Genomic DNA, 27,083 nt, shown 5'->3' with positions numbered 1-27,083 from the left:
ACAAATCATCCAAGAACTGAGGTCCTTCAAGGAGGAGTTTCAAGCTTTTCCAATTTATGTGAACGCTCAATTCCAAGACATTCGAAATCAGATTGCAAACAACCGACGATACACGGAGACGGCAATTTCTGGACTTCGGAAGGAACCTGCGTATAAAAGGCATAAGTCGAAATTCGCTCGTACAATGCACGTGGACGAACCATCCTATACGGATTCAACATGCCAGCCAAACCTAGAGTAAAGATCTGGCAGTGGAACTGCCGGGGATACAGGAGAAAGCAGGCTGCTCTTAATCTCCTTCTATCTCAGGAATCTGACCCACCGGCAGCTATCCTAATTCAAGAACCCCACCTAATGCCTATGAAGCTCCAAGACTATGTGACTTATCAGCACGACCAGTTAACTGCCACGTTAGTGCACAAATTATACACTGCCATATTGCACGACACTTTCGAGCCGGATGTTGCGCACTGCTATATAACTATTCTTCCTCTCCAGAGAGGAGCGGCAAGCACGCACGTATTGAATGTATACAGCCCTCCAAAAGACAGGAACGCAAAATTGGGTTCCCTCATAAAGAAATTTCTGACCTTAGCGGGCCATGCCCCCTGCGTGATTGGAGGCGACTTCAACGCACCACACCCTTCATGGGGCTACCCGGCGGCGACACCGAAAGGCAGAAAACTAGAAGAAGTAGTGGCGCAAGAGGGGTTATCGATCCTCACCGATCCCACTTACCCTACGAGGCTGGGAAACAGTGTCAGTAGAGATACATGTCCTGACCTGACGTTCACCAAGAACATACAAAACGCCATTTGGAAGAATACCGAACAGCACCTGGGAAGCGATCACTTCATACTCTCTCTGGAGATAAGCACAAACGCGTGCAAGCGCAAAATAGGTATCGCAAGAGTTACGAACTGGGACAGGTGGAGAAAGGCCCAGGCATCTACTGCAAATACTATTACCGACCTAGAGGAATGGGTTAAAGATGAGGTGCACTCTTTGAAAGCCTTTACAAAAGAGGTCTGCACGACAGAAGATTGCCCAGCGGTCGATCCGCACCTTCTACATTTATGGGAAGCGAGGCACTCATTGACAAAGAGATGGCGCAGACAACGGCTTAACCGCAAACTCAAGAAAAAAATAGAGGAGATAAACAAAAAGGCAGAATCCTATGCCATATCCTTAACCAGACAGAACTGGCAGTCGCTCTGCGATGGTATTCAGGGGAAGCTAGGTGTGTCAAAGACTTGGAAGCTCCTACGTGTCCTAATCGACCCCAGCAGCAGCAAGTCGGCCACTAAAGACAGGCTCACGAAGATCGTACACACCACCCCGGGTACGGACACAGAGTTGATCGAAAAGCTCAAGACCAGGTATCTGTGCACGGACCAAGTCGTGGAACAGCCGGAGTATCCTGGACTGCCAAATCCCAAGCTGGACCTCCCACTCACGAAAGAAGAAATCAAAGCAGAAATCGCGGCCATGAGAAAAAATGCAGCTCCAGGTCCAGATCAAATAACAGCGAAACTCTTATTTAACCTCAGCGATGACACCATCACCGCGCTGGTGGAATGCTTCAACGAGCAGCATTGGGCTACAGGAACGTTGCCAATATCCTGGAAGACAGCCGAGGTTCGGTTCATTCCGAAGGCGAACAAACCCCTTAAACTGGATAATCTACGACCGATATCGCTGACCTCGTGTTTGGGGAAGCTCATAGAGAGGGTCATCAACACGAGACTGAGTAGATACTTAGAAGAAAACAACCTCCTACCTAATACTCAATTCGGCTTTCGCCCTCACCTATCGACACAGGACGCCCTCTTGCACCTGTACAAAGACCTCCTTGAGACACCTCCCAAGTCACAGACAAGGGCCATCCTGGCACTTGATTTGAAAGGAGCGTTCGATAACGTTCTACATAAAAACATCCTGCAAAGCCTCGCCGATACCAACTGTGGCGCAAGAACCTACAACTATATCAAAAACTTCTTATCAGTCAGGCAAGCCACTATAAACTTCGGTGGAATAAAATCAGATCCCATCACTCTAGGCCCGAGGGGAACTCCGCAAGGGGCGGTACTGTCACCCCTCTTGTTCAGTTTGGCTATGAAAGATCTACCAGGCCTTCTTTCCGAAATCCCCGGCGTCAAACACACATTATATGCGGATGATATCACTGTCTGGTGCAACTCGGGGAGTGACGCCGAGATCGAGGAGCGTCTTCAAGCAGCAGCCGACACGGTGGACCGGTACGCCAGGGAGAGAGGTCTCCAGTGTGCGCCGGAAAAGTCCGAGTTGCTAATCCTGTAGAACCCGAGGACACCCCTAGCGCAGAACATCTCGGTGTATATAGAGAACCACCCAGTACAGAAACCCACGGAGATCAAGATACTAGGGCAGTATATCCCGCAGGGGCGACAGAACACCACCACTATGAAGAAGCTTACAACATCCACCGAGCAAATCCTCCGCATGATACATCGTATCCGAAATAAACACCATGGCATGAAGGAAAGGGACACCATCCGCTTAGTGCAAGCTTTCGTGATCTCTCGGATAATGTACGGGACGGCATTCCTTAACCTCTCCAGGTCGGAAATTGAAAAGTTGGAGGTACTCATCAGGAAAGCCTACAAGACGGCACTGGGGCTACCAAACTCCACGCCAACAGCAAAGCTCATGGCTCTAGGAGTACATAATACCCTCAAAGAGATGTGGGAAGCACAATGGTTCTCACAACTGAATCGGCTCGCACTCACAAAACCCGGCAGAGAACTGCTCGATAAAATCCATGTTAATCTGCCCTATACAATTGACCAAAGGGAAGAGGTCCCACGCGATGTGAGAAGACGCATAAACGTGCACCCCATTCCGCGGAATATGCATCCCGCATATAACACCGAGAGGAGGAAAGCAAGAGGTGAATCCCTGCAGAAGAAATGGGACAAGCAAATTAACACCCTTTACGTGGACGCAGCAGGACCAAATAATGGAGTCATGACTATTGTGGTCTCAACGCCTTCAGGGTCGATGGTGAACTGCGCCTCGGTGAAAACATCTAACCCCACTCACGCAGAGGAGGCAGCTATTGCATTAGCTGTAGCATCTAACCCCAACGCCGTTGTGCTCACTGATTCCCAGAACGCCTGTCGAAACTTCAATAACGGATTAATTCACAAGTCAGGGTTGTCATTGCTGACTAAGCATCCACCCAACCAGGTCTCAGTAATCTGGTTCCCCGGTCACCTGGAACTACCAGGAGGAAACGAAGCCGCCCACAGGCATGCCCGAGCTCTTCTATACCGGACGTCTCCCCCTGATGACCATGAAGGGTGCCGCGACCTAATAGGCTTAGCAGTGTATGCTGACAATCTTGCGCCATACAGAACAGCCAGAAAGGAGTACCCAACACCACACAAATCCCTCAACAAGTTAGAAGAGAACACCCTTAGGAGACTACAAACCAACACCTACCCAACACCAGCTAAATTACACCAGTGGTACCCTACACTATACTCTCCACAGTGTCCACATTGTGGAGCGGTAGCTAACCTCTACCATATGGTGTGGGCATGCCAATATAATCCCTTAGTTGACCCCATTCCCAACCCCTCGGAGGAGCAGTGGGAGGCTATTCTGCTCAGCGATGATCCTGACCGTCAGCACTGGCTGGTGGGGAGGGCCAGCGCAGCAGCAGCAGCCAGTGGACTACCGGACTAGGCGGTCCACCCACATGTTCGGAGAACATTGAAGAAATAAAGACGTTTGTAATCAATAATCGCCGCGGTGGCTCAGTGGTTAGGGCGCTCGACTACTGATCCGGAGTTCCCGGGTTCGAACCCGACCGCGGCGGCTGCGTTGCGATGGAGGCGAAACGCTAAGGCGCCCGTGTGCTGTGCGATGTCAGTGCACGTTAAAGATCCCCAGGTGGTCGAAATTATTCCGGAGCCCTCCACTACGGCACCTCTCTCTTCCTTTCTTCTTTCACTCCCTCCTTTGTCCCTTCCATTACGGCGCGGTTCGGGTATCCACCGAGATGTGAGACAGATACTGTGCCATTTCGTTTCTCCTAAAACCGTTTTTTTTTTCAGTTGAAATAGAATCAGAGCGGGAATATATTTTGGAATGAAAGAGAATGGACTCAGATGTGGAGCAGAATCATAATTGGGATAGAATCGGAACTGGAACAGATTTGCGAGCGAATGAAAGAAGAATGCTATCGCATTTCCTCCGCATCAGTCTGCTCTCCAACTCTGACTGACACTTTTCAATCCTATATAGGCCTCCAGCAGAAACTACCTTCTGCTGGCCGTTCCAATCCTCCGCCTCACTGCCGCCAGATTCGTAGCCCTTCTTGATCCTGGTCTGCCTCCTAATTGAGCGATCGAGCATTTGGAATGCCTCGATGTCATCGCCTCTGGGTCTGCTGTGAATATTGGCACTCTAACCCGGAGGTGTCAGGCGGAGTTTCCAGATCGTACACCCCGCCAGCTTTTCGCAGCTATTTGACAGCGCCACAAATGGACACTGCCGGCTAACTTTTGTCAGAACTTAGCAACCATGTTACCGTAAGCCCGCATACGCATGAGTCTGCATTCTCATTGGCCTACTTTCAGACTAACCCAGAGGTGAACGCTGTAATTTTGGGCTGCAACACTCAATAGCGACGACGGCTACAACGGAGCAAGTCCTCTACATGCGGCTCTCGCTGTAAAAAATGCAACCCTTGCACGCGCCGACAGCGACGCGAAGAGCCATGCGCTTGTTTTCTCCACTCTAGACGGGAGATCACGTTGTGCTCTGCTCGTTTCGAAATTTCAAGTTCGCAAACAGCGTCGGCCTTCCGCTTCTCGCTTCGTTGTCAGCAGCGCCGCCGGTGTGAGCCAACTGCCAACGTCAGGCAGTGAACACTCACCGCTAACTGCACGCGGAGGGTGACGTGCGGTCGGAGACGGTGGAATGAGGAAGAGGGCTCGTCCGACCGCTCACTAACGTCGCCGCCGTAAATCAAGCCTCGGCAGTGCGAGACAGGGTGACTCAGCGTGCTACGAAAGGATGACAACAACGAAGCCCTCACTCCGCAAGGCCTCCTCCAACCCTGACAGTGGTCGGCGTTCGCATGCGGGCCCGGAACGAGATCGAATACGCGCCGCAGTCTCGCCTTCGCGAGCGAGGTATATCCGTTTCGCTGCCAAGCGTCTGTGTCGGCACAATGAATGCAAGGTCTTCCTCGTCGTTCATTCTAGCGCTGTGCTGGACCGTGGCCTCTGTTCGCGTTAGAGCTTCCTGGTTGTACGCACGAGGTTGCATCACTGCCAAAATGCACAGCGTAATGAAGGGTGGATGACAACGCCAGGCCTGCGAGGAGACAAGGTTGCCAGAAGCGTACCCCGGATAACAAAAGCGCTTCTTGAAAAGAATACTTCTCGACACTGAGAACGGACTCGATACTTTTTAGAACGTTGGGCGGGACAGCCTACCAGGGGTTGCTCAAGCATACGTTATCTCATCGAGAACAGGTCTATGACCCTCGTATTTGATGCCGACCGATTGTCCCTGCAGTCCAAGAGTTAGAAGTTTGTGGCATGTTCGTTGCAACAAAAAGTTTTTACACATTTGTGTGAAGAGTGGCAGCGCTTTACTCGCGACGGGGAACTTGATGCGTGTTTCAGTCACGCTTACGACCGACCTCACATCGGCTGTTCTGTCTTGCCAATTTTTATGAACAGAAGGTGCACAGTCTTGATCGCGCGGTCAGGTGGTTAGAAAGGAAATAGTACATGTTCACTGGTGGTAGATGAACGAATAATTGGTGAAAGAAGAGCAAGCTTTGCGCCATGTGTGCTCATTCTAATCAATCGCTTAATTAATTGATCTTTCTTTCTTTTTTTCTTTCTTTATCTACTGGTATCAGGTGATCGAACATGCGCGTATCGATATGCCTGCGAAAGCGTAAAAGCAGTCGTCTGAGCTAGCTTTGAGAGGCCGCTTGCTATGCATATAAGCTATTTCAAGTTTCTGCGTCATCTTCATCGGTGACGACAGAACGAATAAATCACAAAAATGGCAATTAGAAACACTTAAAAATTCCAGTGACCGCACAGTGAATTTTTTTTATGGTTGGTTATGGTAAAGACCGAGTCAGGGAATTCGTTCCATGATCGAATGGCTATCAAGTAACGGTGAGGAATAAAGCGAAGCTGTACTCGCTGGTGGGAGAAAAACTTTGCAAGTTATCGGTTCTAAAAGAAATGTTGGTACGAGGCTGACAAAGTAGGCGCTTCTGGTGGGGCATTTTATGAAATATTTTGTGAAAAAATATTACACTATGAATATTGCGTCTACCAGCCGATCAGCAAGAGATAAGGTTAGCTTGCTGTCAGACGCAAGAGATGTTCTGTTGTTGTTGAAAATGATGTAACGGGATGTCTCATTCTGTAGGAACTCGAGGCGGTTTTTTAGAATTTGAAAACGGTGATTCCAAATTGAAGACGATAATTCATAGTCGGATAAATCTCAAGAACGCAGCGGCAAATACCCTTCAAAGAAGGCACTCCGGCCAATACCAATGCAGTCCAGCCAACAGATTGCCATGGCGTCGTGATTAATCTTATCTCACGGAGGCAGGTGCTAGTGGATTAACTGCGACGTCACGAGAACTGGTCGCCGCCATTGGCTGTAAGGCCTCCTTTGAGGGGACGTATACAACGCTGCGTTTTTGAGTTGCCTCCGATTATATTCGTACCTCACGAGTGTTTTGTAGGCAATGAGTTCAGTGGTTCTTTAATCGGATACAACTGAGGAACTAAGAAGCAAATGCCCTTCAAACGAGCATCATGGAGCGAACAGCGCTATCTCATACACACACGATTAACGAGACGAACACAGCGCTGACTAACAATTGAATATTTATTTCTGCGACATCATGTATAAATGCATAGATGACACGAAAGAGATTCAGAACATACGCGCCGACAACAAAAAACAACAAGAACAAAGGCTAATGATAAGAGCAATACAGTAGTTCAGATTCCCCCAGAAGTGCCAGCTCCTTGTGCGGCAGTGCAATTGAAGCGGTGCTGACGCACGAATTCCCCACGCTTCCGATCTTGAGAGCCTCGATTATTTTTCCCGTGCATCTGTCACGATACCTTGCACGCATTGCTCGCAAGGGTGCTTCACAAGGGTACTTCACATTTATCCCTTCCAGGCCGCCGCGGTGGCTAAGTGGTTATGGTGCTAAGTTGATTGATGAGCCGAAAGATGCGGGTTCGATCCTAGCCGCGGCGGTCGCATTTCGATGAAGGCGAAGCACAAAAAGGCACCCATGTACCGTGCGGTGTCAGTGCACGTCAAAGATCCCCAGGTGGTGGTGGAGGAGGAGGAGGAGGAAACATTTATTGCTGCACTGTACTAAATTGGGAATGGGAGGTGGGGATGGTTGTTGCGCTGGGTGGCAGTCCCTATTCCGGGACGCCATTGGCCGCCGCTGAAGCCCGTGGCCTCCGGACCAGGGCCCGCTGGGCCTCCAGGTCCGAGCTGGACAGGGCCGCCTCCCAGCCCTCCCTAGTTGGCTGACTTATAACGGCTATATGTGTATTGTACTTGCAGGCCAACACAATGTGGTATAGGTCAGCATACTGCCCGCAGAATTTGCATCTGCCCGTGAATGTAGGGTCCACGTGTTTTAGTAGTATGGCGGGATTTAAGAAGACCCGGTCGAAATTACTTCGGAGCCCCCCACTGCGGCGCCCTTTTCTCTCTTCTCTCACACCCGCCTTCCTCCGTTCCCTCACGGCGTGGTTGAGGTGTCAGTTACTTCGCCATTTCCCTTCATTAAAAATTACTAAATTAAGTTTGGTCGGCAGCAATGTATCGATGGAGGCGACACACAAAAGACGCCATCCACTATGACACCTGCTTATATATTTGTTACTTATCTCCCTTCCTTTGTTCACGGCGCAGTTTGAATGTCCACCGAGAAGTGAGACAGTTACTGCGCCCTTTCCTTTTCTCAGAAGCAATTATTTTTCAAGTTTAGGTTGAGTGCGACCGCTATCGTGGAGCGCGCAGTCTCTGTTTCTTAACCCGGGTCACGGCTGAGACCTCATTTTTCCTATTTTAATAATAATAATAATTGGTTTTTGGGGAAAGGAAATGGCGCAGTATCTGTCTCATATATCTTTGGACACCTGAACCGCGCCGTAAGGGAAGGGACAAAGGAGGGAGTGAAAGAAGAAAGGAAGAATAGGTGCCGTAGTGGAGGGCTCTATACAACAATTTTTAGAGGCCCCGCCGCGGTGGCTCAGTGGTTAGGGCGCTCGACTACTGATCCGGAGTTCCCGGGTTCGAACCCGACCGCGGCGGCTGCGTTTTTATGGAGGAAAAACCCTAAGGCGCCCGTGTTCTGTGCGATGTCAGTGCACGTTAAAGATCCCCAGGTGGTCGAAATTATTCCGGAGCCCTCCACTACGGGCACCTCTTCCTTTCTTTCTTCTTTCACTCCCTCCCTTATCCCTTCCCTTACGGCGCGGTTCAGGTGTCCAACGATATATGAGACAGATACTGCGCCATTTCCTTTCCTCAAAAACCAATTATTATTATTATTAATAATTTTTAGAGCGAGAGCATCTACTCTTCCCGTTCTCGTTCAAGGTCATGCCGGTATGAAAAACGGCCTTGGGAGACAGCGGAGCTACAGTGCCTAGAATATACTGGTCAGTATATTCTAGGCACTATAGCGGAGCGCAGGTGGCACTACTACGTCACAGTCACGTGATTGCAATGTGACAGCTTGCGCGCGCTCCTCCGCCGCATCCGCCGTCGCGCCGACTCCTCTCCGACACTGCTCCGTACCACGTGATCAACAGCTGCGCAGCCTGATCTAAGAATAGTACAGACAGATGGCGCTGCAGAAAGAAATATGTAAGAATTGCAGAAAGAACTGCGTGTAAAGAATTGCAGAAAAGCAGCGTTCGCTCTAAATTATGTGTCGGCAGAATTGCGACGAGCCTGCGTCAATTTTTTTGCCACAAATGATGATGATTATGATCTTATTTCAATGGTGGAAAGGTTGCTTGGCCAAGGCGCGTCATGGCTAACATGTTTTGTCTACACGGGTTCCGGCTGAAAGACCTATTTTTGCAAATAATTTCACTCAAGAGCGGCCGATCCCCTGACCAGGGGAAAGATTGTTCACCATATGGAAAACCGGCATGCTCCCGGGAGCTCCGCACTAGTGATAACTGGCAGTAAACATCGGCACACTTTTACACTCCAAGCATGCTGCATGTAGAAGCGTCGCGATTTGAGGCTCTCGGGGATCAATTAAGGCCAGCTAGTGCAATATACGGTTGAGCGAAGTGTCGTGCAATGTTTGATTGCATGGAATATGGAAAAATCACCACGGCGACCTTGTCGCGATTCATTATACGAAAAAAAGAAACAAATCGCGGCCGAACGGCGATAACTTGCGACTGTGAACATGACCGAGAGTCGGGATGACGCGATTTCATGCGACGCAGATATCTGTGCAATATGCAGTGTTATACATCTCAATGTTACATCAAAAACTGTGTCAGACGCGAGTTATCGCGCGCACATTGACCGATAAAGAGAAAGGTAGCGCAGTTATCGCAAACGTACAAACTCACCACTCACATTCTTGGGCCTTTGGATCCCAGTGTGAACAATAGAGATACTGCGGACATGAGGACGAGCAAGATTCGCGTATGTGGGTCAGACCCTCTATATAGAACGCGCTTACGCAACGGTATGGGGAACGTGTCAGCAACATTTCCCTGAATCTTTCCAGGCCGCATGCAATGGCCTTCGCGGTTGCGGAGTTTCCCTGACAGTCAGAGGCAGTGTGACGTCATCTTATCGGCCTCACCTGAAGTACGCCGACTTTAACGTCTCGTACTTAGTATGGCCTTACGAAGTCGTACGACACGCCTGCGGACAAACCAACGCTCAGAGAAAAAAAAACAACAACACAAAGAACGCCCACTTGTTTGCTTGAAGCCGATTTTGTGAATGGGCCTTCGCAGAACAGCACACCGCAGAACAGCCCAGAGAAGGTGACCTTTCTCAGATGATGTTTATGCTGAGATACGGCTTATGGTTTTGTTTATTGGGGTTTAACGTCCCAAAACGATTCGGGCTATGAGGGACGCCGTAACGAAGGGCTCCGGAAATTCCAACCACCTGGGGTTCTTTAACGTGCACCGACATCGCACAGTACACAGGCCTCTAGCATTTCGCCTCCATCGAGATCCTACCGCCGCGGCCGGGATCGAACCCGCGTCTTTCGGGTTAGTAGCCGAGCACCGTAACCACTGAGTCACCGCGGCTATCTTAGCCGTGATCACAGCCCAGCGAGCCATGGGAGTGGGTCAGGGAACAGAGGCCAGTTAATGATATCCTAGTGGAAATAAGTAATGGGCATGGGCAGGGCATATTATTGCGAAGACGAAATAACCGATAGTCCTTAAGGGTGACACAGTAGATTCCAAGAGAAGACAAGCGCAGAAGGGGACGAATAAAGAAGTTTGCGGGAATAAGGCGGCCGCAACTGGCAGAAGACAGGGTTAATTCGAGGGATATGGGAGAGGCCTTTGCCCTGCAGGAGACGGTAGGTAGCTTTATGATTCTGATGGCGATACGCTGACTCTGAAGTTTCCTTACTGCTGTCACTACCTTACATAATGTCTGGCTAATGCGACTCAATGTAAACCGATAAAAATATTCGAACTCTTAATCTTGCTATGTACTGGTGATTCTGCACTATATAGAAGAATTGATTTCGTAGAAGTATCTGGGAGTTGATATTGCCAATTATCGTTAATATTTTCTGGAAAACAGGCCGCCGCGGTGGCTGAGTGGTTATAGCGTTCGGCTGCTGGCCCGAAAGACGCGGGTTCGATCCCGGCTGCGGCGGTCGAATTTCCATGGAAGCGAAATTCTAGAGGCCCATATACTATGCGATGTCGGTGCACGTTAAAGAACCCCAGGTGGTCGAAATTTCCGGAGCCCTTCACTACGGCGTCTCTCATAGCCTGAGTCGCTTTGGGACGTTAAACCATCATAAACCAAACTTTTCTGGAAAAAACGCGCCTACAATCTTCGCAGTTAACTAATTTACATGTATGTGAGATTATTTTAGCAAACACTCGTTAAGGGGGCCCTCGTTTTTTAAATTCTAAAGCCCACGTTATGTAAGCCACTAGTACATTCTAAACTTGAATATACAAGTGCGATGTTAGTCAGTAATTTACTACCCAAAATGGCGGTCGTGCCGTGCTTTCTTTATCTTGTCAAATTATTCTTGTTCCTCTAACGCATTTTTTCATGAAACTGAGCTTTAGCTTTCTTAGCCTTCCTTCTTGTAGATGGCATAGCCGGTTGTTTTCTAGCTCATAACGCTTATATTTTATTCAGCTATAATTTGGATTGCTTACTAAGCGTTCATATGAAACGAAGTCACTTGCTCGTCTCCATTGGCAAAATCACTGCCACTAGTATTTTCTCCACCCTCGTCGAAGATTATTGCGCCTAGTGTATGATCATGATCATCGTCATAATCGCTAGCCTTGTTGAGCTCACCGCAAAAAAAAAAAAAAAAATCGCACGCGATCATACGATGTGGTCGGACAAATCTACATTAGCACTATTGGTTGTATACATTTCGCTTTCACAATGATCGCCTCCCCACTGCGTCTTTTATCTTGATTTTGCCGTTGCTTTTTTATTTCGCTGTTGCGTAGGCTCCTGGAGGGTGGAGGTGGGTGAGCTGGTGAAGGAGGAAGTGGGTGGAGGCTTGTAGGTGGGAAGTGCATTTTTCTTTTTTTACCGGCGGTAACCCGGAAGTGCCCCTATACCGAAGGGTGCCCCTAAGGAGGAACCTGCCGGGCTCTAAGGGTGCCCGGAAGGTGGAGGTGCCACACAGATGCACAGATAGCGAGTTTTCGCCGAAAGAGGGCTTCTAACGCAGTAAACTCCCTCTCCTGATGACCTGAAATTATTTATTTTTGACAGGAAGGGACAACTACCTCTATTAAGCACGCAGTTCTTGTAGATTCATGGTGGGTGAACAGCGCAACAAAAGCGGGACAAAAGCAAGACAAGCGCTGACTAGCAACTGAGTTTATTGAAGAACGAAAAGTGGTAATATATAGTGAACGTAAACAATAAAAACAGAAAAAACGACAAAAGGTGGGGGAGGGGGGGAGCAACCTATGTCATGTGCAAGTCCAGATATTGAATTTCCTTGTCACTTGTTTCCACCCCCCCCCCCCCCAACCTTTTGTCGTTTTTTTCTGTTTTTATTGTTTACGTTCACTATATATTACCACTTTTCGTTCTTCAATGAACTAAGTTGCTAGTCAGCGCTTGTCTTGCCTTTGTCCCGCCTTTGTTGCGCTGTTCACCCACCATGAATGTTTACCAACTCGCCCAAACTTCAGCTGTACTTGTAGATCCCATTCTAGGAAACTCAGACGAATATCGTCAAGAAACCGCAGCGAATCGCGACGCCGAAACTAAAGCCAGACCTGGAGCCGAAAGTGAAGCACGAACTTGCCGAAACATTTAGAAATTTTCTATCCGGATGGTTTCCAGCAGAAAAAAAAAAAAGCTCCACCATCCAGCGCCACGTACGAGATTCGAACCAACGCGGGAGCAAATAGAGCACGAACAAATATTGCAGCTCCATTTCTCAACGCCTCAGACCACGTGGCTATCCGCACAGCGTCTAGCGCTGTCTGTTGCAATTTTTATAGCTGTAGAATATTCGGGCGACTAAATTGTCGTCGTTGTCGTCTTTCGTCCTCGCCTATGTCGCCAACAGCAGCTTTATGTAGGCGCACATAAAGGTGAGAAAGCGGCCAGAGCAGCCGAATGAGACGGGGAGGTAGAAGAAGAGCGGGTTACAATCTATACAGAGAGGAGTAAAGGGGGAGTAAGAGCACACCCTTTTATATAAGGGAGTGCACTAGAAGACAGCTTACTCCCATAAAGACGTATTCGTGTTAAGAATGTAGGGCTGCAGCACGTCAATCAACGACAGCAGGGAATGAGTGCTTTCGCTGGAGACCGCTGTTAATCTTGAAGATGCTTGAACCAGTTTGCATGAACTGCCTTGAACAACACAATGTAGATACAAAGGACAAAGAGTATGGTGGAGCTGCCATAAAAAAACGTAAACCAATGAGCTCCTGCCTGTACCACTAAAGTATCACAGGCTTAACCCAATCGTAATATAAATGAAAAGGCCCGAAGGCAATGTTGTGCTTTTGCCACCCGAAGGTGGGAAAATAAAAAAATGGGGTAATGCTACTAAGCGACCCACAGCCGGGGGAGCGGGCCCGGGGAGACTCCCCTGATCTCCCCTGGGACGTAGCGGAGGGGGTGGGACATAGGTTGTGGGAATGGGACTGAGGGAAGGGTTATGGGTAATGTGATGGGAATGGGGACAGCGAGATATTGACCCTCATTTTATCATCGCTCGACTCCTGTCTGGCCAGGACAGGGAGGGCGTCGATGTTCTCCAATGGTGCGGCTCCACTCACGGGATGCCCGACCACCCAACGACGCAAGCTCCGACTCGGAGACAGGGAATCCTAACCCGGGGCAGCTGCCTCGGGCTCCTCCACGACCTTCAGGGGTCCGGTTCGGACTTGCATTACGCTCCCAGCTACTAACCGTCGAGTGTTTTTCGCGGCTTTTCAGACTCCGGAAGTATGTGTGGTGGATCCCAGGGACCCATCTGTGCTTCCAACCAACCAGCCATGCACTTATTTCCTCCCCTGGCTTGCTCCACACCTACTGAGGAGGGAGTGTTCAGGGCCGGGCTGACCGGGCCACAAACCAAGAACCTGGCCGAGGGTGAGATAACCCGGGCCTACTCCACCGCTACTCCGCAACATCGACGGTTTTTGCATCGGTCCTACTAAGGTCCCCCTTACCTCGGCGTCCCGCGCTCGAGCCTCACGGCCCCGCGGTCAGCCATCCCTGGCTGCTTCCCCGAGGACATCGCTCCCAAGGAGCCCTTCTGCTGGAAACCCCCGCGCGGACCTGGCCTCTCCGTGGCCAGAAACCGACGCGCCAGCCGGTAGCCACGCACGCCCCCGCGTGCAGAGGCTTTGTGATTTTCGAGCAGTTTTTGAGCCCAATTCCGTGAGTCCAACCTGATTATGAAACCAGGCCTGCCTCCGCACAGGCATCGGACCTCACGTGCGCGACTGGCCCACTCAGTCGCTTGGGAGTCGCTGCCACTCCCATGGGGTTTTGCATCCCCAGAGGACGGGCCCCGGCCAGCCCATCCCCACCGCTGTGCGTTGCACCGGAACAAAGCCTAGTAGCCGAAACTACACCGGCCCGTATCCGGTGGCAGGGGGGGCCACGGGCAGGCCGCACAGTCGGATTTCCCCCCCACAATGTAGATACAGTCGAGCCTCGTTATAACGAAACGGCTTATAACGAAATAATGAATATAACGAAGGAATGACGGTTCCCCTTGGAAGCTCGGTCAGCACGGGCTATATCGAAGCTCCGGCTATAACGAAGTGATCGCCGAGCCCCTTCAATTTCGTTATAACGAGGTTTAGCTTACGGCGAACAGCAGCAGTAAGGCCCGCCTCGTCCTTTGCTGACGGCAGTATACATCAACGTAATTATAAGTCAGTTTTCGGACCGAAGTCGCAGCGCGACGCGACAAAGAGTCGCAGCCGGCGCGGTCGAAATGAAGTGGTAGCTGCTGTCGTTCACCGACCTCGATTAAGACTGTAGTGGATGCATTGAGAGTAACCCGAGAGTCTTCGCCATTGTGCACGTACCTCAAGTTTTTTCGAAGACGCGACTTATTCACTCGTCGGCACCGCAGCATCTCACATTACTCGGTGCGTGCTTTCCAAGCCATTGAAGAAAATTATTTCCGAGATCCGTCTCATCACCGTTCCTTCCTGGCTATACGGGGAAAGGAAGCGTATATAGGCGGCTTGTTCTAGGTTTCATAAAACGCACCGTGACTGTCCATATACGACTGATGACGTAACGGCGGCGGACTCGCGAGCAGAGCTGAGGCCGGCACGCAGCCGCGAAGATGGGCCCCTCCGAAGCTCCGAAATAACAGATTCGCGTTCTTGTGACGTGTGCCTAGCACGCGCACAACGAGATGAGCCCAGGCTGCCTGTAGGTCCAGGCTGTGTATAGACGATCTTGGTGTAGCTCGATATAGATGACAGCGGCTTGTAAACGCTGTGCTTTTAACACATAAATTTCATAGCTGCTGCACGTGGATACGATAACCTAATGCACTTGTAAAAGTCAGGCAATTCTGCAAGACGCTGTTGCTGGGCCCATTGGCAGGTACCGTGACAAAGCTTGGGTCTCGACAAATTGCTGGGCCCGTCCACGCAAGCTGAAATTTCTTGTATACTTGCTTCTTATACAGAATTTGGCACCAGCGCATTTATCCGGAGTTCCCGGGTTCGAACCCGACCGCGGCGGCTGCGTTTTTATGGAGTCAAAACGCTAAGGCGGCCGTGTGCTGCGCGATGTCAGTGCACGTTAAAGATCCCCGGGTGGTCGAAATTATTCCGGAGCCCTCCACTACGGCACCTCTCTCTTCCTTTCTTCTTTCGCCCCCTCATTTATCCCTTCCCTTACAGCGCGGTTCAGGTGTCCAACGATATATGAGACAGATACTGCGCCTTTTCCTTTCCCTCAAAACCAATTATTATTATTATTATTATTATTATTTACACGGCCATCTCAGTTTTACAAGCGTTTGCGACCGGTTTGGCTACATTATGTAAACTGGACATTCGACTAGTGCGCATGAACGCCAATTATTGATAGACGGACCAATGCACTCTTCCAAGCCATGGTGTTGCATTGATCGATTGATTGATTGATTGATTGATTGATTGATTGATTGATTGATTGATTGATTGATTGATTGATTGATTGATTGATTGATTGATTGGTCTTGTCAGTTAAGGGTTTTCCACCATAGCAGTAAATTTATACGCAAGCACATCTGTTCTAGTGCATGTGCGTAAAGAAGACTTTTCTCTCAACATGTGTAGATAGGGCACGTTAAAAACTTTCAGTAAGCGCGTTATTAAGTCGCGCGGGCAATGTTTCGTTTTCCTTTTTTTTTTTTTGCACACCGCCGTGAAAGAGTCCTAGTTAAGCAGAAATTTCTCGCTGCCATAGCATATATAGGGCAAATATAAATAAGTCATTCCCGAAATAATTATTCCCCAATTTCAAATTACTCCAGCTTGGGTAGTTCCCAAAACAAATTCCAACAGCGTTCCTGTTTATAGTTGCGATCGATTCGGCTGCCCCCCTGCATGTCATCTCCAAGCTCTACTGGTAGCTTAGTTAGTTGTTGCCAAGCTGCTAATAACAAAAAAAAAATCTCCTGGTTAGCTTAGCAGGTAGAGCGACTTCCCTGGACAGGCGGTGGTCCAGGGTTCGAGTCCTGGAGAATGAACTGCAATGATTCCGAGAAAGCTGAGTAGCTCTCCTTTGTCCAAGATTACCTTTTTAGCCATCTGGTTGCGCTTAGGTGTACGCCGATAACTAATTACTCCCTAAACGAACTTAATAGCTCTCATTTTTTTAACTCAAACCGACAGTCCGGCACGTTTCCTCGCAAGCCTCGACTACGTGGTCATATTGTCGGCACGCTGCGGGGCAGTGACTTTAGTTGGCGATTTTTCAAATCAGCTGACGGACGCAATCCTTCTTTTATGAGTTACCTCCTCCCAGGGTAGGCAGCAGAACCGTGCGATGGGCAGCAGACTCCGAACAGCGCTGGCAAAACACGCCGCGGTGCGTGACTAAATCGGCGAAGGTCAGGTTTCGCGCCTGGCTTTGCGGACAGCGCGGACGCAGCTGGGTGGACACGCGCGCCTTGGGACATACTTGAAGCGCTCGACAAGAACAGCTTTATTCGCGGGTGCCCGCCGCGCACGCGCAGATTTTTTTTTTTTCTGCATGACGAGCGTTTCGAAGCCCGGAATTTGTGCGAAGGCCGAGGCAAAGAAACAATTACCGGCGTGTTCTATCTTATTTTCGGACTTGATAAGGCGCTCACTTAAAAAAAAAATTAAAAGCTAAGAGCGGGAAAGTGGGAGCGGAGAGGGGCAAGGTTTGCATGTAGAAAACATGGAATGATCATCAAACATGAAGCTGTGCCATCATCGTCATCACGATGATGCTGGTACAGCTTCATGCTCGGTCCTAATTCGGCCATTGTACTCATGTACCCAGATCCTGGTTATTTTATTTTTTGCTTGTTTGTCGGTAGCGCCAGGTAGCAATGTGGCGATGATTAGAGCCAGTTATTCGTTTGTTCCCTGTTCTACTTCAGTGTATATTCCTTCCTAATCAATTGTCACGTCTCTGTATTGTAGAAGTCCCCTGGTTGTAGTTTCGGATTCCCCCTCTTTGTGTAGTGCCGTTTTTAGATTCCTTTGGGGTAGAAAAAAAGGTAACATGTTTCGTATGAGCCAGGACACAATTCTTCATCGTTTCTGCGTTCATCCACTAGGCAAATGACGCGACGTATGCCTTGGCGATGACAGCAGTGCCTAATGCTCATTCAGCGTTCACATCGCATGGTTGGAAACTCACGGGTAATGCGTGCTCGCATTCTGTTACGGCGTAGCAGTACATTTGCGCTGAGCTGCTGCAGTGCTTCAAAGCAATTCGCTAATAGCCGAGGTTTTCGCGAACACCTGGTTACCAGAAATAACTTCGCTTACCGTAACAGAGTTAAAGAATTCGTGTAAATGTACTGAGCTATATCCATTGTAGCAATAGTTCTCGTCCGCATAACAGAATTCGTGTGGCTCGCCAACAAAATATTTGCATCGCGGTGTGTATGTAGTGATTAGGGCTATAGAATCCGAAATAATTGTCACGAATTATATTTTTTATTTCTCTAAAATAGCATTTATTTGTTGTTGTGTCCGAGTTTAGCGCCAGCTGTGAAAGGTCTTGAAACTGGCAGTTTGCTTTATGACATCGTCGCGAGGCTTGCTTTACCAATGCCGCCTGTCTTGTGTTCTCTTTGCAAGCCTAAGCAAAACTTTTGCTCACCGCATTTCGAAACGTTATGCAAGATACGGCACCGATACACGTTGGCCATTATCTAGCGGTTTGTTTTAATACGTTACCATTATTTTTTTTTCATATCTGTCCTGCCTTTAAATACACATAGCGCATGTCAACACCTGCTGCGCTGATATAACCTTGTTAACCGACCTTGTTAATGGAAGTGTTTCTTTTCTGCTTTTAATAGCACCACCTTGTAATAGTCATTGCTAGAGGACCTGCTCAGTGACTGTGCGCTTTTTCTTGTAGAAACCGGGAAACAAACCTTTAGCCGGTCAGTACAAAAGACCAAGCAATCTTGCGCATTTTGCTGCAGTTGAAATGCAGATAACCCGCTGCGATGGCGCCCCCAGTATGGGCATCTCGCTACTGTTGATTTACTACTAAAGTTGGTTACCGAATGCCCAATTTTTTACGGTCGAGATATAAAGTGTGCATGCCCGAGTCTGCACGATAAGAAGTGCGAACAAAACGGCGTCATGATCATCTGTTTAAAACGCGATTTTTCATCGCGCAGTTACCGTTGCCGTGGTGCTGAAGTTCTGTTAACGACAGTGCTTTTACATGTTCTTTAATGCACTTGGAAGCCTCTTCGAAACGCAGATGCGCTTTGCACTTTACGGCGACTTGCTGAGAAGAACCCTCTGCGCTGACGCTCTGACCTCCGTGTTCCTATTTAACGACCCGGTACAGTGCGTCTCACTCGTCGCGATTTCGCGTCTGCAGGCAACACCAGGAAAAGCACGATGGCGTTAAGGTGCCCAAACTATTCTGAAACCATTTTCTTCAAAGGCGAGCCTCACTGTCGCGTTCCTGTTACCTGCGGGTGCGAAATCCACAGAAGGACAGATACAAGTGAGCGCTGTTTGCTGCACCTGTTAGACGCTGATAGTTCCCAACAAAACAGGAAGCAGACGTAAGCGCGGCCTCTTGTCGAGCCTGTACGTACTAACGAGAAAGAAGGAAGGCACACGTGCTGCGGTGAAAGTATAGCACGAGCTATCAGGCGCCTATTTATGATGCCGCGGCGTGCATTGCTTGTGATCTGAACTTCGACAAAATAACTATGACAGCAGCGCTGGGAGAAGCGTTGAAGGCGACGGCTGAATGGAAGCAGCGCTTTGAAGCAGAATTGGAATTTAGTTTCTTTGACCCTAATTCAGCGCCTGCACGACCTTCGCTAGCGGTAACGGACCAATACGGTTAACAAAAACCGATGTCGAACTGAAAAGTGAAGAGCTCAGCGGATTACAACAGCCTAACACTAGGGAAACGTGACAGGATCACAACGGATGACAGAACCTAATCGGCAGTGAAACGTGACTAATTCACCGTCTGAGCTGCATTAATGCGAGAAGAAAAGGAACAGCTGTGAGCAGATCACGTGTATCGTTCGGTTTTCGTAATATGTGTCGATCTGAGTCAACGCAAGCAATGACCGCTTTCAAGGACTCCCGCGCGCATGATTAGCCTGGCGCTCCTCCGGATATCCTGGTTGAGTGTGCACGCGACGCGGGCTGCATGGGCTCTTATGTGCTATAGGCGTCTCACGCGCCAACTAGCGCTCTCTAGACAGCGGCATCCGCGCGGAAGTTTTTCGCCATGCCAGTCGGGCCGGCGGCTGCAGCAGCGGGCAAATTCCGGGCCCTCTGACTAATAGGACGGATAGCGCGGCAGAAAGGCCGATAATGAGCGCCGAGCGACAACCGCGTGACGATACGCGGTGTTCGCGACAGCCGCATACAGCTGGGCGAACACGAGTACAGCCCCACAACAGTGCACAAGAGCGAGGTTAAGGGGAAGAAAAATGAACTGCGCTTTATTTTAGCCTGGCCCGAGACGTCTCTCCAGGCGCCCCGGGTCCAGCAAGAGGTTCGTGGGCGCGAGCCCGGCACAAGCGCACCCGTCTGACCAGCGGGAATCATCCGCCACACAAATAGAGGTCCTGAGATTGGCACTGGGCAGGAATGGCAACGAAACACAAAAGACGCGCGGCTCGGCCGCGCGTGTCAAGTCCAGGAGTATTAACGGCAGGTAACGGTGACGATGTCGATGAGAGGGTCAAGCGCGAGCGATGGTCGATGCGTGCGCCCGTGACCGGGCTGTCAGCGGTGCCCCCGAGTTGACCTTGTCCCTCCGGTGTACCTTCAGGTGCTTGGCGAGGTGGTCGGAACGGGAGAAGCGCTTGTCGCAGATCTGGCAGCGGTACGGCTTGATGCCCGAGTGAGAGCGTTTGTGGCGCGCCAGCTCGTCGGAGCGCGAGAAGCGCCACCCGCAGCCGGGCCACTGGCACGCGAACGGCTTCTCGCCCGTGTGCCGGCGCAGGTGGGCCTTGAGGTGCGAGCTCTTCGAGTACACCTTGCTGCAGCCCGGGTAGGAACAGCAGAACAGCTTCTCTTCCTCTCCCGAAGCGGAGGGACTCGGCTGCGGCGCTCGGCCACCTTGCCGCCGCGCCGTGCCGGCCGTCTGGCAGCCGACCAGGACACTCGCCTTGGGCTTGCGACCCCCGCGTTGCCGCGGCTGAAGCCAGCTCTGGCTCGGTCTCCCTCTGGTCAGAGGCGGCGGAGGCGGCGGCTGAGGCGGTAACACGGCAACGGCGGGACTAGACAGGGTGCTGCTAAAGAACGAGTCACCTTCACTGAAACTGGACATGAGGGTCTTGAGTCCGACACCGAGGACCACGAAGTCGTCCAGGCCGTCCGCGGCAAGCTCCTCGGACCAGTCCACTTCGAAGGAGCCCTCGGGAGTTGGTGAAGATGAAGTGGCCGAAGCGGCGTCCTCGTAGCCGGAGTCTGGGCTGAAGTCCACCGACTTTTGGAAGTCGTGACCCGTGGGCCACACGCTGCCTGCCGGGCCGCCGGACGACTCTCCGCAGAAGAGCGGGTAGCAGCACGCCGGCTCGGTGAAGATGCCGAACTCTGGCAGCTGCATGGTGACGTCCGCGGTAACAGCGTGGCCCGCGGCCGTCGTACAACTGTCCCCGTCCTGGCCCAGGCTGCCGCTGTCGCTGGAGAGGAACGAGTCCAGGTCCGTTCCCAGTTCGTCCAGGGACAAGTCGTCGAAGGAAAAGGCGCCGTCGGCAGCCACCGTGGAAAGGCCGCCTTCCATCGCGAACTCTGTTGCGGCAGGCATGGAAAACCGCGTGACACGAGCGTTTACTCACTCGCTGAACATCACACTCCGGTGGGGAAACAAAACGGGACGACTGCGTGGCACGGCGACTGCTTCTGCCGCGAGCGCTACACACTCCTTCCGCGAAGCGTCTCCTCGCAGGGGTCTGTCCGCTACGTCGAGCGGTTGGCACGGCTTCTGGCCGCTGCAGCGCGGTGTCTACTCTTCTCTCCCGCGAGTCGCCGAGCACGTCACTCGACCGCGAACACTCTCGCATCCTGGATTGGCGCTCTCTCGCGCACGTGATAATGCGATAGGTTTCTAGCGCCGCCTTTGCGCTCCGCGAGCACGTGTCCCCTTCGTACGCGGCTGTCTTGCGCATTTGGCTCGCGCTGCTGAATGGGAGCGCCAGCGTAGGTACATCACTCAGATGATGATACGGGGACCGATACTAGCAATGCCGCACCGGCATCCCAAGCTGATAGGGAATCGAATGTCGATACCTGCTATCTGTATTGTTCAAAGCTCTCGCCGCTTACGTGCTTTTTATTCCCCGCACTTTTTTGTCAATGGCAAGGTACGCAATTTTTTTCGCTGCGTGTCACCTAAAAAAAAAAAAAACTTTGAACCGCATTTGTTCCACAGTCACAGTATCTGGCGCGCAGAGTAATGTCGGACCAAGCTGACTGCCCTAAATATATCGCCGTATCGCATTCATTGTGCTTGCGGAGATAATGCTTGCCACAAATTTCCCCGCGTTCAGCTCTTGAAAATTCGTACGATTCGATTTCAAGCGCGCACGTATAGCCGCACTTCATTTGGAGAGGTGTCTGGTAGCTGAGGGTACAAACTGTGTACATTATAAGCGGATTGTTTCATTTGCTTTTTAGTGTGTCACTGGCGCAAGCTTAATAATAATAATTGGTTTTTGGGGGAAAGGAAATGGCGCCGTATCTGTCTCATATTCGTTGGACACCTGAACCGCGCCGTAAGGGAAGGGATAAAGGAGGGAGTGAAAGATGAAAGGATGAGAGAGGTGCCGTAGTGGAGGGCTCCGGAATAATTTCGACCACCTGGGGATCTTTAACGTGCACTGACATCGCACAGCACACGGGCGCCTTAGCGTTTTTCCTCCATAAGAACGCAGCCGCCGCGGTCGGGTTCGAACCCGGGAACTCCGGATCAGTAGTCGAGCGCCCTAACCACTGAGCCACCGCGGCTGCAAATCCATGTTCGCGTCGACAGCAGTCCTGGAAGCGAGAGAGTGTACGGGCTGAAACGAGCCGTTCTCGCATTACCATGCATCGCCGCATCAGGTGCGGCCTGTCTCGCGATGCGGTGATGCAACACATTCAACGCGTTGTGTCATTACCGCATAACAGTATCGTGGCGGGCAAACACGCAGACAGCTGCACATTGCCGCTTTCGGAGAAAGCGGCTCGCAATCCCAGCCGGTCTGCGCCGTCTAAGGAATTCCACTCCGGCGGATTATCTTCTGGTTTCCCATTACACCAGATGTATCATCCTGTTCCGCGTAAGATGCCCGATCCTGATATGCGAACTTTGCGCTCCGAGGAAATGTGGGCATAAACTGTTACGCACGAGAAATCTATTTAAATCAATCTAATGGCTCAGCTACGACATAAATAACCTGTTCCTTTACGTAAAGGGGGAAACTGCTTTTAAGGGCTTTTGCAGGTTTATTTCTAGACTTCCTGATTTTTTTTTTTTTACCTACACCGAGGCTTCGGTTCATGAGCGTTTTTCCATTTCGCCTTCATCGAAAGCGGCCGAATATCGAACCCGCGTCCTGCTCTGTTCGGCAGCAGAAGGTTATGCAGCCGCCAAGCGGGTGGGAGATCAGGTTTGGCAATATGACCCTTTGCGGGCATGTGCACAGCACTCTGCATGCAAATTTCATATGCGCCTGTCTTTTGCTGGAAGCCCATTATACTTAGTGGGACGGGTCGACACACATCTTTAATTATATTTGGCCAAGCCGCCGCGGTGGCTGCGTGGTTATGGCGCTCGGCTGCTGGTCCGAAAGACGCGGGTTCGATCCCGGCCGCGGTGGTCGAATTTCGATGGAGGCGAAATTCTAGAGGTCTGTGTGCTGTGCGATGTCAGTGCACGTTAAAGAACCCCAGGTGGTCGAAATTTCTGGAGCCCTTCACTACGGCGTCTCTCATAGCCTGAGCTGCTTTGGGACGTTAAACCCCCACAAACCAAAGCAAACCAATTATATTTGGCCGTCCCACCATAGTATTCGCCTTTTGCTGAAGCAGTACGGTCAGGTTCAGTAGTGCCTACAACATGCGGCCCGTTCAACAGTTATGCATTCAAATACCACCCTAAAGAGTGTTGCAAGTAATTTTCAGTGTTCGCATAAATTTTTGTACTGCTCGTCGCTTTAGAAAGCGAACTACAGTACAGTTACCAACCACCTGCGTGTTGCAAGTTACACTGAGCGCGACTGTACTACACACACGCTCAACTCGAACCCGACACAACACACGTGCTACAAACACTCATCCCGGCGTGTCTGAATGCATCGAAGTGACGACTCCGCGCGCACTTTTCTCTGAGCTGCGTCCGTCGGCGCGACTGGTTTCCGATCGTCGTCTGCCTCATTTTCACTGTTCCTTTCTTTTCCGCCCGCTGGCGTGATCGAGGGAACGACATCATTCCGGCCCCCAGAAGAGAACGGAACACTGCCGCGCGGCGTCAGTTCCGTCTCGATTGGGCGCAGTGCGCGCATTAACGACCGCCGACGTTGCGGCCGTCGTCAGTGCATGTGATCGGTGCGGGCGTTGAGTGGCTGCAGCGTGTTTACAGCGACACCGAAGTACGCGGAGCGCGCATTAGCATGGAGGCTGCAGCCGCCGTTGGTTTTTGCGGCGCGTGCATTGAATGCTCGCCGACGCGGCAACGAAATGACCGTCGGGTCACTATTTTCTTCCGTAACGAGACAAAACACCTGCGGGCGCCGTGCCAGATAGGAGTCAGGAAGAAAGAACGAAGAGACAAAAAAAAAAAGGGGGAAAAGAAAGAAAAGATCGACGTGTGGCCGCCGCGTCTCGCGAACTTGGCTGGTTACAGCGGTGGCTGTGCAGGGTCAAAAGAATTCTAGTTATTTTTTATTTCATTTTTTTCTGTTTTGCCGCTCGATTTTGAGCCAAAGGGTGAGCGGATCGAACGTCAGCGCGCGCAGAAGCTGATGCAATACTGAATGCCGTAACTGCTAATCGGCCAGCCTCACGCGCTCGTTATAAGAACACTCGCGGCTGAGCCTGTCCGATGCATTGCGGCTCCATATCTGCAATTAGCGTCAAATGCATGCAGTTCGCGCGCATGCGATTCGCACCGCGCGACGGTTACCAGGCATTGCTAAGTACGAAATCAGGAGACGTCGGTCCGTATAGGGACCTGCGCATTAGCGTGTCAACGGCGAGCTAGATACAACAGGGCAATCTACACGGGATGTATAGGATAATGGAAGGAAAGCCTAGAGAATGCTGTTTGGAGGATACGGACACTTGCAATGCGGCGTGGTATTCTTTGCTCTCGGCATCTCCGAGAGAAAGTAATTGCGATTGTCTTTCCTTAGACCGGCTCGCGTAAGGGACTCCTCCGAACCCTAGCGTCTCTTCCATAGCCCTGAAGGCCAAGCACTGCACCGGAAGCTGGCTTCATACACTCGAAGAAAAGCGTTGGATTCGAATCCAGTCCGTCGCTTACGGGGCGAATGCTCTACCACTGTGGCCAACGCTGCCAGAAAAGTTGCTTTATAAAGGCTAGAGAAAACGAAGTTGGCGGAATTCTATGGTGGTCATCTTCATTCCAGCAAAACAATTTTGGGTGCAGAATGCTTAACGGGATTTTAATCTCAACTCCCGATAATTTTGTTTCTTTGATGCAGTCGAAAAACTGATGCTCTCAGCTTGCCGAATGTCTCAGGTCGTAGACATTCGTTTTGCGGAGAAGTGTGTGAGGAATCGCCGCAGACACGTGTTATGTATACTGTTTTCTGCACCCAAAACGGGTTCTGCTTTTATTTAAATGTGGATATATTTTACCTTAGAACGCTAATCAATAACTCAGGAGTGACCTGGTCGAGCAGAAAAAAAGACAGCATGGATTAGAGAAGAATGCGTCCAGTTGATGGCATTCCACGTAGTTGTAATTAAGTGAGGGCATGTGATGCATAGGGCTGATAACTCGCTATTTATCAATCTCTCAGAGTGAACACAAAGGAGAGCGAAATTTAGTCGGGTGGTTGAAAATAAGCCGAAATGAGGACGCTGTGAACAAAGTGGGCGCGGTTAAATGCAGCCCAGAGACATTTGAGGAGCTTTAGAAGATATCGAGGTCTGGCTGTGAACTTTGCTCGGATGTCGATCACGGTACTGGTGCTGTAGAGTGGAACACTGCACTTCTAGTTCAATTCAATTCAATTCAATTTATTTTTCCATGGAAAGGGGGAGCTGAGGCAAAAGGCTGACTTGCCTGACAAAGGTCTCAGCACCCATATACATTTGGTAATGCAGTGGCAAAAAAAGAAACAAGAAATCTTATTTGTAGCTTGAGTTAGGAAAAAAAAAGAGCGCGCATATGCAGGTTGTAACGCACTAATGCACAAAAAAACAATTTGCAACACACACTTTTCTACATGAAGTTCAGAGAAAAGCAACACAACCAAGATTTACTCATCAGAATACATAATCATTAAACAAAGGATTCACAGGATGAACACAGTAAATGTACGGAAATCTCGAGTGAAATATTATGAAATATGAATGTTACTACATATTAAGTAATGTTTAAGGTTCTTATTGGACCACGAAGTTGACGAATTGAAGTCAAGAGGTGGCGGTAAATTATTTATGGCTGTAGGAACTTGATAGCGTATTGTCTGTTTACCGTAATTGGATCGGATTTTAGAAACCAGCTTTCTTTGCGTTCTAAGTGGTATTTTCTGAAGTAGTATATTCTGAAATGGTAGTTCATGTTCGTTTTAAAAAACAACGCGAAACGACCAGACGCCGCAGATTCTGACGATGACGAAACCATTGTTGACTGTGGCGCTGATGATGGCGATCAGTTCCGAGTGATGGTCGGGACTGGGAAACGGTACATCAACTTTTTTTTTTTGCATTAGAAAGTGGAATTGTTTGATGATTGCTGTAGTCGTGCGATGGAGCCCACTGATAAAGCACGACATTGTTTCAATAGCTGTATTCGGGATTAAGGGGTATCCTTGTATGCGGCCTTATTACCCACATAGTTTCCTGCAGTGTTTTTGTTGGCAGCGAGAGACAAATGAATTACCTGGAAATCAGTTTTACGCATTGTTATCTTTTATCGAGCCAACAGCTCACCGTGCCACACACGACAGGTGCGCGCGTGCGCACAAGCTGTTCCTTTAGTGCAAATCATTTATTGCGACCGCTTTTTTGTGCATAGCACTTGGCATGGCGAAGCTGTTGCACAGAAGCTTAGCAAGGCATTTAGCAAAGGCTCACATAAGTCGACTGCTCTGTAAGAATACTCCGCAGCTGTAGTAACCCAACGCTGCACATGCCGTCATCAGCGTTAATCAGGGCTAATCTAGTTCCAATGTGATTCATCCTGCACTTATCCGCGGCGAGGATTAAACAGAAATCGTTACTTCGCGTAAATGACACTTCGATGAATGCCTCTTCTCCGCTCTCAGCCCACACTTTTCCCTCGTGTGTACGTTCGAAGAAAAGGCGATGAGAATCGCTGATGATTTCACCGCCCAGCGCGTGACGTCAGGAATAGAGTCAATTGATAATAGCAGCACGTATACTTTA

At 50.2% G+C, this 27,083-nt stretch overlaps 1 protein-coding gene, 1 long non-coding RNA gene and 1 other non-coding gene across 3 annotated transcripts in view; 1 reads left to right on the top strand and 2 right to left on the bottom strand.

Moving 5' to 3' along the window:
* The window catches only part of LOC144098613 (uncharacterized), a 74,235-nt gene that overhangs the window by 17,040 nt on the left and 30,112 nt on the right, over positions 1-27,083 (bottom strand). The gene's annotated exons all lie outside the window — the stretch shown is intronic.
* On the top strand, positions 10,876-10,947 carry TRNAS-GCU (transfer RNA serine (anticodon GCU)). Its single transcript has one exon. It is a non-coding gene; the product is annotated as a tRNA-Ser (tRNA).
* On the bottom strand, positions 19,931-21,472 carry LOC144098609 (uncharacterized). The gene has a single exon (XM_077631388.1). The coding sequence runs from the start codon at positions 21,268-21,270 to the stop codon at positions 20,200-20,202; it is 1,071 nt and encodes a 356-aa protein (XP_077487514.1). The 5' UTR covers positions 21,271-21,472; the 3' UTR covers positions 19,931-20,199.

Source organism: Amblyomma americanum, chromosome 7 (assembly GCF_052857255.1).
Source record: "Amblyomma americanum isolate KBUSLIRL-KWMA chromosome 7, ASM5285725v1, whole genome shotgun sequence".
NCBI classification, from domain to species: domain Eukaryota; kingdom Metazoa; phylum Arthropoda; class Arachnida; order Ixodida; family Ixodidae; genus Amblyomma; species Amblyomma americanum.
The sequence above is the reverse complement of the archived record's forward strand: the minus strand, read 5'-3'. Positions and strand labels throughout refer to the sequence as shown.

Coding starts and splice junctions, on each gene's coding strand:
- LOC144098609 (XM_077631388.1), bottom strand. CDS start 21,270: ATGCCTGCCGCAACAGAGTTCGCGATGGAAGGCGGCCTTTCCACGGTG.